General features: G+C 38.6%; 1 protein-coding gene across 3 annotated transcripts in view; it reads left to right on the forward strand.

Annotated features, from left to right (window-relative positions):
- The window catches only part of MLLT3 (MLLT3, super elongation complex subunit), a 121,268-nt gene that overhangs the window by 91,520 nt on the left and 13,424 nt on the right, over positions 1–16,324 (forward strand). For all 3 annotated transcript variants that reach the window (XM_026866425.1, XM_026866424.1, XM_026866423.1), the window contains 3 exons: positions 9,372–9,450; positions 13,679–13,811; positions 15,232–15,331. In XM_026866425.1, the coding sequence (XP_026722226.1) occupies positions 9,372–9,450; positions 13,679–13,811; positions 15,232–15,331 (312 nt within the window). The remainder of the gene's footprint in view (positions 1–9,371; positions 9,451–13,678; positions 13,812–15,231; positions 15,332–16,324) is intronic.

Consider the following 16,324-nt stretch of genomic DNA (forward strand, 5'->3'; position numbering starts at 1 on the left):
GGGGGGGGATGCTGGGGGGCCCTTTTGGAATGGGCAAGAGGTTCTCTGGATGAACATCATGTGCCTACTCCAAACTCAAGGGTGATGCTACCTGTGTGTCACTGTTCTTCCAGTATTGAAATGTGCATGTAAGCCTGGTACAGGGAATAAGTGAAAGCAGATGTAATCCAGTGGTGCTCCTTCTTGCTCTCTGTGTGGTTGCCTGTTCCCTCACAGCAAGCGTCCACTCATTCATTGCAAAATCAAGGCATACCAGGCAGCAGTTACTGTTTAGAGAAAGTCTCATGCCTCCAACTAACTTTAACAATAATTTGGGTGTTTGCTGAAGTGGTCCTACGTCACCGTAACAGCAATAGTAAAACTGTCATTCACTTTAAGAAGTGTTCATGTGAATTTGTTTTAACTCACTGTGTCATCATTCAGTAGTTCTGTCTTACTTGGCTTAGTCAATACTTCAGTACAGCTGATGTTTTTGTTAGAAAAAGATGTTGAGTAAAACATTCAGCTGTGTTGCTAGTAATTCCTATAAACCCCAACATTTTCTATTAAAAGTCTCTAAGCAGTCTTGCATCTTCCCTTGAAAAAATCTTCTGTGCCCAGATGAAATGTGCAGTTTGCGCTTCCTCTGCCCTTCAGCACGTTAGTGGGGTTTCTAATATTCCTCTCCAAGCAGCAGTATCTCATGCCATGCATTTCCATTTGGGGCTGAAAACAAAAAGGTGCATATAGGTTTGGTGATCAGACATTTTGTTATAAGACTGTGTGGCTATGAAGGGACCAAGAAATCTGCTAATACCACATTGAAAAGAATAGTCCTTGCACATATGTGCAGCACAGCAAGACAGAACTGCCTGATTCTAGGACATTGTACATAGGGGGTCTTAGATTATGTTGAGACATGTTACTTGTTCTTGTCCTGGGTGTCTGAACCTCCATGAGGAATGCTCCAGACAGCAGTTAGAAGGATAAATGGAGCGATTTGCACTTGTCTGTAACTGTTAAATATCCGCAAAATTTGTACCATGACTTCAGAGTAACATCAGAGGAGAATGTTTAAAGGTGACTCAGTATATCCCAGCACCAGCACAGCTGTGTTTGGTAGATGACGTTAACAGGCAGCTCTACTGGTGCCCAAGCAAGAGATTACTTACGTGTCCAGGGATAATGGATATCCAGGGACAGCAGTGACTGGATTGGTGGCCTCAACGTTTATTACCCCCATCAGAAAGCCATTATAAAATTTATGCATTTTAGTATCATTGTTGGTGAGCAGTTGCAATCAGGACAGAAGTCAATCAAATAACTTTGCTACTTTGTGTGAGGTCATTTTAGGTATTATCTAAGTAGTGGGAGGAGATTACATATGAGTCAAACCTGTGTGTTTTTAATGATTCAAATTATCTGCTGCAAAAATATTATGGTTTAAACCATGACAAGAAAAGAGTAGATGTATGCTGTGAGAAATATAATTTCTTTCACTGCATGAATAATCTTTTACCATTGCCCATGCTGTTTTAATGCAGTTTAGTTATTACACTGTAACTTTATTCTATAGATGAAAGGATGTGGTTTCAAGACAGTGCTGATTGTGTTGCATCTTCCACAAGGAGAGTAAAATACCATGAGTGGGCAGGAATATCAAGAAAAGAACCATGGTCTGAATATTCTGGACAACAAAAAGAAAAAGCCACTCTTGGTGTTCTTGGTGACCTAAATTTGCCCATTAGGAGTAGATAAAATTTTGTTAGCTAAAGAAAACAGTCTGTAGGTGTGATGGTTCAACTTGATTTATTTGTGCCATGTGCACCCTTTTTGATCCTTTGACCCCTGTAAAACTCAGGACTGTTCAGGGTTGTAGTACATGAGATCTTAATTTAGCCAATACTTTTAATAATAATAATTTGCTGATATTTTTAATAACTTCACTTACCTGTACCAATTACATTACAAATATATTACATTACATTATAACAGTTTGAGTGAAATGTAAATATAGACAAGTATTAGATCCTTATTTTTTAAGGAAATTGTCTTTATTTTGTCTTAGTAACTTACTACACCTTATGAAACAGTTGCAAAACTCTTTCTACTAATGTAAAGCTTGAGATCACACTATCAAAAACCTAGTCTCCAAAGCAGGGACAAGGAGATTTAAATATTATTCTTTGTAGGAATTAGTAACAGTACATGAGTAGAAAAAGTTACAGCATACAGATGTGTCATCCATAAATGGTAAAGTACCAGTAAGAAGACAGCAAATCTGTATTTTTTTTTTCTGAGAATCAGCATTCTATAGATCTCTGTGTTTATAATATGCATGATCTTTTGTGAAAACTACTAGACAAATACATGATAATATTATCATAGAGCAAGTGCTTAGGAACCATACTGACAGATGCCTCAGAAATACCTATAGAGAAAAATGTCTGTAGAGCATACTGTTGCCAACCATGACATCTAAGAATCATTGGCCAAAAATTATGAAATTTTGAAAAATAGTTTGAGGGGCTTTATTTTGGTTTAGGGTAAAACATAGCTTTTTATATTTCTCTCTCTACAGCTTTTCACTGAAACTAGGATGTACAGAAATGAAAGCTGAGATTTTCACATAATCTATAGTCTATGGTGAAATTTTGGACATTTTATTTTTTGGGACATGGGTTCAGGAGCCTATAGTCTACAATAGCAAAGACAGTGCACAGGGACTTTGCAGCATCACTTCAGAAGAAAAGCTGTCATTTTTCATATATTTAGGTCTGTATTTACTTGATGTGTATGACCTTGACAAGATTTCTGCATAGTAAAAGTTTAGTGTAGGGTAATGCTGGGAACACTCTACAGAGTTTGAGATACATAAGAAGGGAGAGGAACGGTGAATTTGCAAAGTCTGTGAATACTTGCTGAGAAGACCAGATCTCTAAGGGTGTGGAAATGTACTGTAGTGCAGAATGACATCCAAAAAAGAAGTTTTACATGTAGTGAGATTATTCTGAGCTGCTTCTTTGTGATTAGGAGTGCATGAATTTCTCACATCAGAACCTCAGATCTGGGTGAATGTAGGTGGACAGCCTTCTTAGCACAAAAAGTGACAGCAAACTGTCTGTTCAGTTTCCCAAACAGTGAACTGGGACTGCATCAACATCTGCCCTTCTCGGTGCTGATATGTAAAGTATGGCAGAGGAGAGAAAACAGGGCAAGAGAAGAGAATTAGGAAGTGTTGGCTTCTGATACAGCAGCTGTCAGGGCTGGCCAGAACAGCTACCACCTACCTTCTACCATTGCTATTAGTCCCAGTAGAGCAGAAAATTTAGCTGAACAAAACTCACGCTGGCTTTAATACCGAAGCTGAATTTTTCCAGTTTGTATCTAGTACTAAAATTGAGAGTTAGACTTTCTTTCTAAAACACATTTTTCTCCTTTGCTGGCTTATGAGAGCTTTGCATATAGAATATGTGAAGGTTCTCAAAAGGAAAGTTTAAAAATTGTAAACTCCCAGAAGATCAGTATCTGAATATTGTTTGTCAGCTTAATTTGGCCTTTCCACACTTACAGAGTGAGTACAGAGGGACAGTCACCATTCTCTCATCACAGGGCTTTCATGCCATTGACCTTACAAGATAAGCAATATTCTTAAAACAAGTGGCTTATTTAGAGGGTCTTCATCTTCCATCAGTGGGCCTCATTTTTGTGGTTTGTTTTTTTTTTTCCTCCCATAATTCAGACTTTGAATAGAATATACAGCTATTAACTTCCCACATTGTGCTGTTCATACTATATTAATTGTTCACAAATACTGATGTATTTTCACACACTTCTGGGGAAATGTGGTCCAGTTAACATGGTCTTTAGAGCCAATTTTGAAAAGCCCGAGACTACACAACCCTGGATTTGCCAGCATTACCTACATATCCAGAACAGATTTTTTTGTCCTTTCTGCTTGGGATTATCCAACAAGAACTTCCATCAGTTTGTACTCTGCCTCTTTTAGTTTGTTAAGGACCATGCTCATACTCCTATGACCATACATATTTTTAGTTTATTTTACCTTTTGTTTATTCATTATCTTGTAGGCATGAAATCCATGGAAGCTGTAGTATTCAGCTGCTCTACATGAGAAAACATAATCCTCTCTCTTGTGCCTCCTTTATGTGTATCTTCCACTCTTACAAATAAGATTTCTTCAAAACTATTTCTACAGGCAACAGCTTTTACTAGTTTCACCTTTCAACTGTATTGTGCAGTGTACTGCAAAAGAAGTTTTTATCCACATTTTAGCTCAGTCTCCTGTGCATGCATCTTCTCGGTCTTATGCTAGCTTGAGTATTTCTGAATTTTTATGTTAGCAGTGTCTCAAATTTATTTTTTATGTATAAAGCTAAGACAAAATATGTATATAAATATAGAAGGAAAAGGATTTTCTTTCAAAACTAGATACATGTTTCAGTAGGATGCTCTCTAAAGAAATGCAAATCCTGCTTCATCCAGTGCAATTGTTGACATGAAACAGTTGCAACGTTTGGCTTAAGGTGTTTTCTGGATACTAATTATTAAATGAAAGATGTCTTTCGGATTCACAGAATCACAGACTGGTTGAGGTTGGAAGGGATCTCCAATGGTCGTCTGGTTCAATTCCCCTGCTTAACTAGGGCCATTTGAAGCTGGTTGCCTAGGACCTCGTCTAGACTGGTTTTTAATATCTCTAAGGAGGGAGACTCCACAAACTCCATAGGCAACCTGTGCTAGTGCTTGATCACCCTCACAGTACAAAAGTGTATCCTGATGTTCAGATGGAACCTTCTTTGTTGCAGTTTGAGCCCATTGCTTCTGGACCTGTCACTGGGCCCCACTGAAAAGACCCTGGCTCTATCCTCTTTGCACACTCCCTTCAGATGTTTATATACATTAATAAGATACACAAGGACCCCCAGGTCCTTTTTTACCAAGCTGCTTTCCAGCTGGATAGCCTCCAGAATATGTTGGTGCATGGGACTGTTCTTCCCCGGGTACAGGACTTCACACTTCATGTTGAACTTCATGGTGTTCCTGTTGGCCTGTTCCACCAGCCTGTCAAGGTGTCTCTGTGTGGCAGAACGACACTTTGGCATATCAGCCACTCCTCCAGTTTTGTGTAATCAGCAAACTTGCTGAGAGCACATTCCGCCCCATCAACCAGATGAAGATGTTAAACAGGACTGGACCCAGTATTGACCCCTGGGGTATACTGCTAGCTCCTGGCCTCCAAATAGACTTTGCACCACTGACCACCCTCTGGGCCTGACTACTCAGCCAGTTTTCAGTCTACATCACTATCTGTTCATCTAGCCCATACATCAACAGCTTGTCTTTGAGGATCTTAAGAGAAACAGTGTCAAAGACCTTACTGAAGTCCAGGTAGACAATATCCACTGCTCTCTCCTCATCTATCAGGCCAGTCATTTCATCACAGAAGTTGATATCGGGTTGCTCAGATGTGACTTACTCTTGGTGAAGCCATGCTGACTACTTGACTACTCCTGATGATTTTCTCATTCTTAAGTGCCTGAAAATGGTTTCTATGGTTAGCTGCTTCATCACCTTCCCAGGGATTGAGGTGAGGCTGACCAGCCTATAGTACCCAGGACCCTTCTTCCTGCTCTTCTTGAAGACAGGAGTGACATTTGCTTTCCTCTAATGTTTGGGGACTTCTCCCAGTCACCATGATCAATCAAAGATTAAGATAATTACCTGCCAGCTCCCTCAGCACTCATGGGTGCATCCCATCAGGGCTCATGGACTTGCTCAGGTGACAGGTACAGAGTCGACTTAATTAACAAATAACCCCATCTCCATCAGTGATAAGGAATTTTTATTTGAAATAACTATAAATAATTAAGGCAGCTAATTGGATCAATACCTTAGGTTATATTCTCTGCCAAATTACTGTCTCTGCTTCCTCTCAAAAATCAATAATCTGACATTTTCTGTCTAAATTTTACACCTCTTTAATCTTAAATTACTTCTCTAAATTGTTTAGTGCCTGAAATGTCATAGTTATGAATAAATATTTCCATTTCTATAAGAAAATAATTCGTTCCACTTCCCACTCCATACCCCTCTTCTTCCATCTTCCCTGTGTGAGCTTGCAATCTGCAAGCTAACTTTTGTGAATGCTTAAAAAGGAACAGTTTTACCCTGCCTTGGAGGTTGGTTGGTGAAGATGTGGTGGTACAGAATTTGTGCAGGGTGCAAGCAGCTCAGTTCAGGATTATGGTATCACGGACACTCAAATAGTGTCTCCCATTGGCAGCAACAAAATTGGACACTTGGTGGATGAGTTGTTCCGTCCTTTGGATTACACATGAGTTGGATTAGTTTTGCTAAAAACAGTCAGTGGTTAGTGACAAGGTGCTTAAGAGGCAGTAGAATTTTTAAGTACAGGAATCCTGTTAAGAGAAAAAGGCTTGTCCTAGGGGGAGCATGTTGCTCCTCCCTGAGAAGCTAACTTCAGACAAAGTGGAAATGGAAGTAATACTCAGCTATAAGCAGTTTTAAGTGGATAGACTTTTTCAGTACATATGGCACAGGGAAACACAAATCTTTAGATTTGTGTAAAAATAGGAACTATGTAGACTGGCTGATATGAAATGGAATATTACTACAGCACTTGATTTCAGGAAACAAAATATAAGCTTCCCTTAATGATTCAGGGGAAGGCAAGAAAAGCTATTGTCACCCACATACAGATGTTTTATATTTTTTAATGTAAATAAAGAGCTTGAAACGATGGGGTTTATTTTTAGGAGAAGTTATATGAATCCAGATAACAAAGAAATACTATAGAAACATCTCTATTATATCCTGTGTCATGAACAGATGAGTTTCCCTGAAAACTGGTAGCACTCTGGAGTAAATTGTTGTACTACTTGTAAAAACAGACAGGAGTTTGGAAATGACAGAGCCGAATGATTTAGAGCTGGTGAAAAAGGTGCCTCTTCAGGAAAAAATTGAGCCAAAGAAAAGTCCCTTTTCTTGCGGATGTTTCAAAGCACTGAATCCCTCAACCAGGCCTAATAAAGAAGCAAATGTCTCCTGTGCATTGGTGTGAGAGCACTAAACCGAAATAGACTGTCTAAGAATGCAATAAATCATATTGGGTCCTTGCACTAATGAACAGTTTGAGCCTGAACTCTCATTAGCTTGTCTGCAGGAAGAGAAAACTAGTAAAACAGGAAAGGCCATATGAGAGAGGCTCTTTGCTGATACTGTCTTAAGCTTTTATTGTTGAAGGACACCCTTTAGCTAATTTCAGACCCATAAAAAAGGAAAAAAAATCTGTTTGATTAGTAACCAGTGGATAAAAGGAGAAAGCCCAAGTGAATAAAGCCATAAATACCAAAGCCCTTGGGATAACAGCCTGTAAAACTGTCAAAAAGCATTGCTTAAGTGACAAAAGATGGTAACTAGAAGCATCAGTGCTGTTGGCACTAATCCATATTCATATATGGAAGGCATATTTTTAGTTCCTTCTAAAACGGCAAGTATTTTAATAATGTTCATTCTCATCTTAAAAGCAGCTGTTCCCTTTAGATGCATTACCCAGATTTCTCAAAGTCAAAAAAGTTAGGTTTAATTTCAGTTTCATTAACAGTTTTACCATTTATGTTAATCTGTATTTCTTGGAATAAATTTTCAGACAGGGCCGTTTAAAGAAATAATGTAAATTGTTTCAAGAGGCATTAAGAACCCTTTTTAAAGAGTATGGGTGATGATTTGTTTCACTGGGACTTTCTGTGGTCTGGCTGCTCAAAGTGATCTTTCTAAAGGAGAGAAAAACTTTTACCAGGAAGGTATTACAACAACTTAATATTTATTCATATCCATTCCTTCTTTGTGATCCTGTCTCAGTTAATGCTGGGAGAGAATTTTGACACGGAGGAATTTCACTGGTCTTTGCATGCCTTATAATGTGAAACCAGGCCTTTTCCCTCTCTTTATTTCCAGTAAACTGGTTCAAAAAGAAAGTAGTGAAGTTTCGATAGTGACCACACCTCTTAGATTTTTTTTCCTGCAGTTTTAGCACGTCTTCAGGTATTTTAAACTGAATATGATAGTCTTTTGATGTTTTTTTACTTTTTTTAAGGAGTGGATTTTGCATAAGTTAATGTTCATGTTGAAATTAATAAAGGAAAAATACAGTCAATGGAAATCTGGAAACCAGTTGTCAGCTAGTAATTTTGCTGCAAAAAAGCAGAAAGTGACAGATAAACCAGATGTTTAAGAGTAACCTGAAACCTGAAGCCTGAAATTAGTTTCCCTGAAGGGTGATGTCTTTAAAGTTTGCATTGACTGTTGCTCTTCATCAGTGCAGTCTGCTTCACATGATCATAATTAAGTTACAATCCTGTATGGTTTTGCAGTTGTCAGTAAAAACAAAAACCAACCAAAACAAAAACCAACCAAAAACAAAATAAACAAAAATGTTTTTTTAGAATTACTTGATTTTTGGAGCAGTGTCTTCCAAAAAGGTCTGCTGCAGTGGACTGTGTACAAATCTCTCTTGGTACTCAGAAATGGGTTGTTGTGGTTGAGTTGTGTTTTCTTGCACAGCGTTGGTTCACCTGTATACAAAAGCTGGATATACCCGTACAGGCAGGTCCAGAGTTTGTATTTTGACTATGTCAGAACAGGAGCTGGTGTTGGTTTGAGGAGAGCAGATGTTAAGGGTGTTTTTCTCAAGCATTCTGTTGCCCAAATAGGCATCTCTCCCTGTGAGAAAGGGCGGTAAAAGGCTGTAAAGCTGCCTGCTCATTCTGAAAAGCAACAGTACATTGATTTATGGAGAAAAAGCAACTGCTAGGCTTAGGAAACCTGTGTGCATGAAAACTGAATTTTACAGTGACTGGATATTACTACTCTTATTTTTGAGAACAATTTAGTTCTAATTTAACCACGAGGGATATTGTAGAAGCAAGGAGAATCAGAAAACTTTCTCAGTAATTTTATAGAATTTTAGAGAGAAATGTATACATCTGAAACAATAGAGGAAATACAATGTCTAGAACTCTGTTAAATAATGTAAAGTGATTTAAACAACTCTGTTCTAAAAACCTTGTTGTATAGCCTTCCAAACAAGGTGGTGGAAACTTCTTGTTAGGATATTGGCTTTAGTAAAGAACTAGACATGATGTAGTAGTGTGTACAAAGCGCGTAGCAATTTCCACAATGTTTGCCTCACTGACACACAAAATAAAGATCTTTGAGTATTATTTTGTTTTGTAGGTTTTTTTTTTCTTGATATGCATGCCTTAGGCAGTGACAAATAGTAAAAATTTTAGGCAAAAATGTTTCTTGCAATGTTATTTATTTTCTTTTTTTTTTTTTTTTCTTTTAAGTCTGAACAGCCCAGTCCTGCCAGTTCCAGCTCCAGTTCCAGTTCCAGTTTTACACCATCTCAAAACAGCAGACAACAAGGTACCAACAAAGGAAAAGAAATTGAAAGGAACCTGTGAAATAAAGGGGCCAATAACAACAGAACTGATGACATCTCATTACCACTTTTCTGCTGCCTCTCATAGCCTGCACTGGCCACAGTTTTGCTTTAGAGACTTCCTCTGGTCGTTTGAGATGTGGCTGTAAGCTCAAAATAAAAGGGGAGAAAATGTGTATCTGAGAAAAGGGTGTAAAGTGTATTTGTTTGGAGCACTAAATACATGCCAGTCACTTAACAAATGCTAAACTCAAAAGAGCTGCTGTTCCTCAGATTGTCCTTTTGCAGGGTCAGGTAGCATGGCACCTGTGTGAAGCCCTGCTGTGGTTTCCCTTGGGAAGTACTAAGAATGTGTTTGTGGATGTTTGAAGAGCATAATATTTACTTCAGATAAATGTCAGGGGAAGATGATGATTAGACTTAAAATTTAAGTTTGCGTTTTTGTTTTCTGGCTAATAATTATGGTTTATTTGGAACTCAGTAAAGAAATGCATTTTCTTCCCAGAGAACATGCCAAGTATTTACAGGTTTTCTCTAATTAAGTTCAGATTCATTCTACATCATCTGTTAAACTACTTTGTGTTCCTCAATCGTAGATTCGATTTAAAGTTATGGAAATACATTAGTGCTTCGGCAGTTTGTTTTTAAATAGATCTACTCGTGATGCGTATCTGTCCTACTGCCTTTGTAGGTGACTGGTACTGATTTTCTAATGTGTTCTGGCAGCATTACTCCAGGGGAAAGAAAGTGAGAACTGAAGAGAACTGTGATTGATGACTGGCTTCAGGCACTTGATTTTTACCTAAGGCAAAACGTAACCCGTTCTTACTGAAACCCCCTTTTTGCTCTAATGAAAACCTCATTAGTGGTGTGAACTGTCCATTTCAAGCTAAAAGACTTAGATATCCATTCCTGGATCTGTTATGTAGAGCAAAAACCTGTTGACTCAGTATTTTCTTCTGAGCAGACTGGATCCGTTCACCTCTTTGGGTCATACACGAGACCTACCACAGTCTGTTTTTCAGTTTGTTGTACCTTTTCAAGAATAGATGGGAGATTTTCCTCTGATGTGAACAACTCTGAAGTGCAAGTGTTACATAGTCTCCTCTTCTTGCCACAGTAAATAGTCATTACTGCTTCTTTCTGGGAGTTCCAGTTGACTAAATGCATTCATTGTCCAGGCCGTGCATTTGTGTACCAAAGGAATGGAGCACCAGGCATATAGTGGCATGTTCACACTGTATGTGTCAGAGCCCATGCTTTTTTCCCTAACTGGAAGTTACTTGCCAGGGCCATTGCTCTTTTTCTGTTGTGTTCAAACTCGAGTGCTCACTCAAGTGTCAGAAAACCACAGCATGAACTTTTTTTCACCTCCTTTTGCATAAGCAGTGGGCTAACCTAAGATTCTTTCAAGTTCTTTTGCCCTTGGGACTTACTCTAATATTTCTGTTTACTTACCAAGAGTCCTTGCTCTTGGGCAGCTCCTCGTTTCTCCTTAACTCTTCTGACCTTTTAGGAGATAACTTCCCAAAACCCTTAAAAAGGCTGTAATGGAATTTTAAATTAAGTGTTAGCAAGGCATTTAAGATTAACAGTGACATCACTATCAGTGCTAGAAACAAAAGACCTAAAATTTAATGCTTTGCTGATTGTTAGGGAAATTACTGAAAAAGTTAGCTAGCTGGGTACAAAATGCCAGTTCAAAGTCTCGGACATGGTCCTACATTAAGTGAAAACTTGTCTGAATGACAGGTTGGCAACTTGAGACAGGACTGTCTGATTGTCCCAGAACACAGCAAGGGAGTATGAGGGGATAAAATGTCCTTCTGCTATACTTGGAAAAAGAACATAGGCAAGAATGAGTTAGCTTAAGCCTAGGATAGCAGACTATATAGGGATCATGAGGAATGTGTGCTAGTTTTCTTTCTACTTCCATTTAAAAATAAAGGACTGATGTTTTGCGTGTCTTGCCAGCATAGCTACAAGTTGCCATGTTGTGGAGTTACATGCTGGTGTTTTATGCAAGATCAGCTATTCTTATGTCATACTAAATTTCATTAGGTTATTTTACCTTTCCTTCAACTGACCTTTCCCTCTCCTCTTTCATCAAGAATATGATGATGCTTTCCTTTCACCTGTCCTTCACCAAGTCTTTTCTATCATTTCCTTCCTGCTGTATGTTGTGGAGAGCAGACAGATGTGTTCCGAGAAGCTGACTTTAGCCTATGGAGCTGAGTGAGATTCATCTGCTCTCAGTGCAGACAAAGACAACCGTGTTCTAGTAGGACTTTGATTTTGTATGCTGGTGTCTTCTCACAGTAAGGTGTAAGGAAACTAGCCTTTCTAGGCTAAGCTTAGCCTTTGGAAATATCCCTGTGTTCTACTGTTGTATCTCACTTGAAACATGGAATCCTTCTTTGTGTATTTATAATTTAATTCTCTTTTCTAGCCCTTTACCTCAGTGAGTTTAGCTCCCTATGCTATGTGTCTCATTCACCCACCTCAACAGTCAAGCCAGCTAATAAGGACATTTTCCAAAAGATGAAAATGGGCAAATTCTTCATTTATCCATGTGCTGATGCTGCTGACAGTGCCCTCTCACTACCCTTTTAAAGAGACTATGTTTATTACTGCTCTTATTAAAAGCTCAGGAAGGAGTCCTTTCCCTCTTTCAGGGGTCAGATGATTAGATATTCAGACTGCAAGTTACCATTTGCAAAAAGCTTAATGTTGTCTACCTGAGACCCAAGTAGGAACAGAAAATGGAGCATTGGTCATCTGCTGCTGCAGATCAGCAGTGGTTGCGTGGGCAAGATGCGCTTCAGTACAGCTGCTTGTTGCCTGTACAGGTGTCCGGTCTATCAGGAATTTGCCTTGTCAGCACCATCTGTACTTCTTCCCAGCCAACCTTAGGGTGTAAAAACAGAGAAGAGAAACCACTGATCTCAACCTGCCCACACTACAATAACTTAGAGAAGGTCCAGTGCAACCTTAGTGGTAAATCATTCTCAACACTGCCTTTGAGGTGGCTTGCACAAAACTAGTCATAATGCCTGTGACCTGAGCCTTGCTAGGTCTGGAATAATCCATAAAGCTGTTCCTCCTATGAAGGGAACACCACTCCTTGACTATGTTTCCCCATTAACAGATGGAGAGTTGCAAGCTTCATGTCAATTTGAAGAACACTTTGGGGCTCATTTTGTTCACGTTAGTACTTTTGTGTTTCTGAGGGGAATTACAGAACCCCAATAGTAAATGTTCCTGCAGCCATCACTGTTGCTTTTACTTGCTGCTTGGTGTTAGGCTGCACTTCAGAGTTAAATGCCCTGTGGCATCAGTCTTGCTTCCTTCCCTCTTCTAAGCTGCTTTTGCCCACATTCTTATTTCAAGCAGCTGTAGTTTCACATTTTGCAGATAGGATAAACATAATCCTCTCCTCTTTCTGTAACTGTCAAACTGTAACAGCAAAATAAATTGAGTAAAATCAGCCCAAAATCCCAAACTGATTTTAATGCAGTTTTATGAGCAAGTCAAACTTTGTACCTTCTGTTAGTTCAGAAAAATAGATAGTGTTGCTTAGTATCAATGCACTTTTTACATATGAACATTGGCAAAGTGCTTACTTGACCTGAAATTGACCCTGAAATAAAGGGAGTAATTAAAGCTAAATATATAAAAATCAAGAAGACAGAGACTGTCTCGATCAGTACAAGTTAGTCAGAGTTTGTTAGACTCTGCTTCTCAATATATGGATTAACCTAACAAATGTACTATTAGTAATCAGTATGCCCCTGTAGACCTTTGTAGCTTCCTTTGAGAAAGCAAAGTATGCTAAAACCCAGCAGTGCAAAATTATCTTGATGCTGATAATAACAATACATTAATTTTCAATTTCTCCTGGCATGACAATATTTTACTTACCTCAGCTGTGGTCCAGGGGGCCAATTGTGTAAACACTGGAACATATGAGTCACTTCACTGTCATTAGCAAGTCTGTTGAAGCTGGGTTGCTCCTATGAGTAAACGATTCATGGATAAGCCCCTGCAGCAATAGTGCCCAATACATTACTTCATTTTTTAATGTTTAAGTCTCTGCTCTCCCACCACAGTGTGGGGAGGGTAGTTTTTCTGTCATCTACAAAACTGAGTGAAGTGCCTGGAACTATGCAAAGTGAACTTCATTTGTGTATTTTATTGTCTTTGTTGTTTCAGGTCCTTTGAGGTCTATAATGAAAGATCTGCATTCAGATGATAATGAAGATGAATCAGATGAAGCAGATGAAAACGACAATGATTCTGAGTTGGAACGACCTGTAAATACACGGGGTGGAAGCAGGAGTCACAGGTGAGTGTCTTGTGATTGCATGTAGCTTGGTGGCTACTAGCTGTTTGTTAGTAATGAGGTGAGGTCTAAAATGTTCTCAAAGAGTGCAAATGAGCAGAGAACTCAAACTCTCTTTTTTAAAGCATATGCGTGTAAAAGTGCCCCTTTATAAAAACTAACGGAATTTGCCATTCCCGGTACAAACTATATCTGACTAATCTGTATAGTTATGATGAGCCTCACTCATTTGGCTTTCCTTGATTTCATGACATTGTGACTTCAGAGGAGTAGTCATAATTATTCTCTGGCATAAATGAGATAAAATTAAGTCCTTCAATTGCCAAATGAGCTATTCTCTACATAGTATCTCATTTTCTGGATGTCTCCTGAAACCAGTTTTAGATTAGGTATGTTAAATTGGATGAGAAGCAATGAAATTTGAATTTCAAGTAATTTCTGCACTATGTGCAGTAGGTAATGTGTAAGAGTGCAGACAGAAGGGAAAACCTGAAATAGTCTCTCTCTTAGAACCTTTTCATAGTAGGTTCTTTATCCGATCCAGAGGGTTTTGCTGTGAGTGCACAGCACGGGAGGCCACTGTCAGCTACTGCTTAAATGGGAAGGTAATAGGCAAACAATGAATGTCGGCTGCTTCTCTGGTGCAAATTAGCAGCTGGAATCAAGGAGAAGACCACCAAGATAACTATCAGTTTGAGATTTTGTTTGTGTCAGTGATTTCGTAAAGGATTGTGTCAGGCTCAACTTGTCTCCAAGTGTGGAGATTTTGTTTCAGTTTTTTAACAAACCCCTAAGGTTAATGTTTCCCTATCTTCTTTTTATCCCAAATAACTTTTTTTTTTTCTTCCAACAAATAAATACTTCCTGTTATCCCTAAGTAAATGAAGGGTGAGGCTGACTAGGAGCTAGCTGAGATTTTTCATGTGGCCTCTCCTGAGATACTAAGTTTTTAAATTTTAGCCAGGAAAAAGTGTTATTTATAACGAGAAACAAGGTTCAGTTAAACACTTGTCTGGGTGAGTACAGCTGTTTAGAAAGCTTTCAGAAGAGCAGAAAAATATCTCTAAAAAACATTTTCTTATTCCATGCTGCTATGAACCGAGATACGGACTCGCTCCAGCAACACTGGAAACAGCAGTGTAATGTTCTAAATATTTAACCATTTCTGTAATGTTAGCTTCTGTTAAGCAGACATGTCATCTTAGCCAAGTCCAGGCAGACAGCCTCTTTCTCCATGCTGTGCAGAGCTGCTTCCAGAGTGTGACTCTGCTCAGAGGCCTCTCTTCCACATGGCCTTGATTAATGATGGCTTGCTTAGTGATGGGTCATTCTTAGCATCTTACCTCAAAGTGCAAGTTTGTTTCTCCCCTGTTAACATCCCTTTGCCTGGAGGTGTTGTTATCTCTTGACTGTTTTTCCATAGGGTAAGTCTGAGTGATGGCAGTGACAGTGACAGCAGTTCAGCTTCCTCACCACGACATCATGAACCAGCCCAATCTTTACTGAAAACCAACAACAACCAGGTAAAGTCTCAGAATTCGTAAATGCAGTCCTAGAGAGCTGGTAATGACATTCTGATTACTTCAGTGCAGCTAATAATCAGTGAACTGACATGAGAGCTATTTTTTTTCAGGAGAAGTATTTGGTTTAGCAAATACTATAGGCCAAATTAATGTTTTTATCAGTATTTTAAGAAATGTGTCCTTTCTGTATGACTTGGCTTTGTAAGGTAAACAGTGCAAACTGGCTTTGCAGCAGCTTGCATTAGTAGTAGACACAGATTGCATCAATAGGCTTATTCTCAGGAGTTTATTCATTCCTCTCTTCCCCTCTTCCCCACCAGTGTTTATCTGGAAGATACAATATTTTTTACTTCACTAGAAGACACAATAGTTTTTACTTCACTATCAGAGTACTTGGTCCATATCTGTAAAAGCTGACATTATTTTTGAGTAGGAAAGTAGGGTAGTTCTGTTTTTCAGAGAAAAGAAATTAAATAACCTAGAGATGCAGAATACATCAGGGACAAATTAGAGTGGGAGTTATCTTACCCCCAGTCACCAATCAAGTAAGGCTCTCAAAATATAAAAATTAAACATAAAACCTGATATTCTTTTTAAAAAAAGTAATAATTTATAAAATACGTCATTTGTCATTGATTTTTAGGGAGCCATAATTCGATCGCAATGTCAGTTGAATCACCCACAAAGCAGTCATGAAATTTACTGACTGGCAGTAAGTGGCTGCTTACAGTACTGATATAGTTAAAATAGTGCTTACGTGTATTAACAAAAGTTTGTTGTTTAGATGGTGAGGTTTATGGATGAGTCTTTCCTATATCTCTTAGGTTAACTGCTTCAATTACCTGGCAGAAATTATCCACTTGTCTATATTTTGCTAATAACATTTCCAATACAAGCTTACTGATAGTGCAGAAGTCCCTATTATTATTCATGTCAGTTAAGATCCAATACACTGTGGAGGAAAAACCCCTAGGAAGTAGTTTGTACACAGAT

This window comes from Athene cunicularia (genome assembly GCF_003259725.1).
Source record: "Athene cunicularia isolate RWA chromosome Z unlocalized genomic scaffold, athCun1 chrZ_part2, whole genome shotgun sequence".
NCBI classification, from domain to species: Eukaryota; Metazoa; Chordata; class Aves; order Strigiformes; family Strigidae; genus Athene; species Athene cunicularia.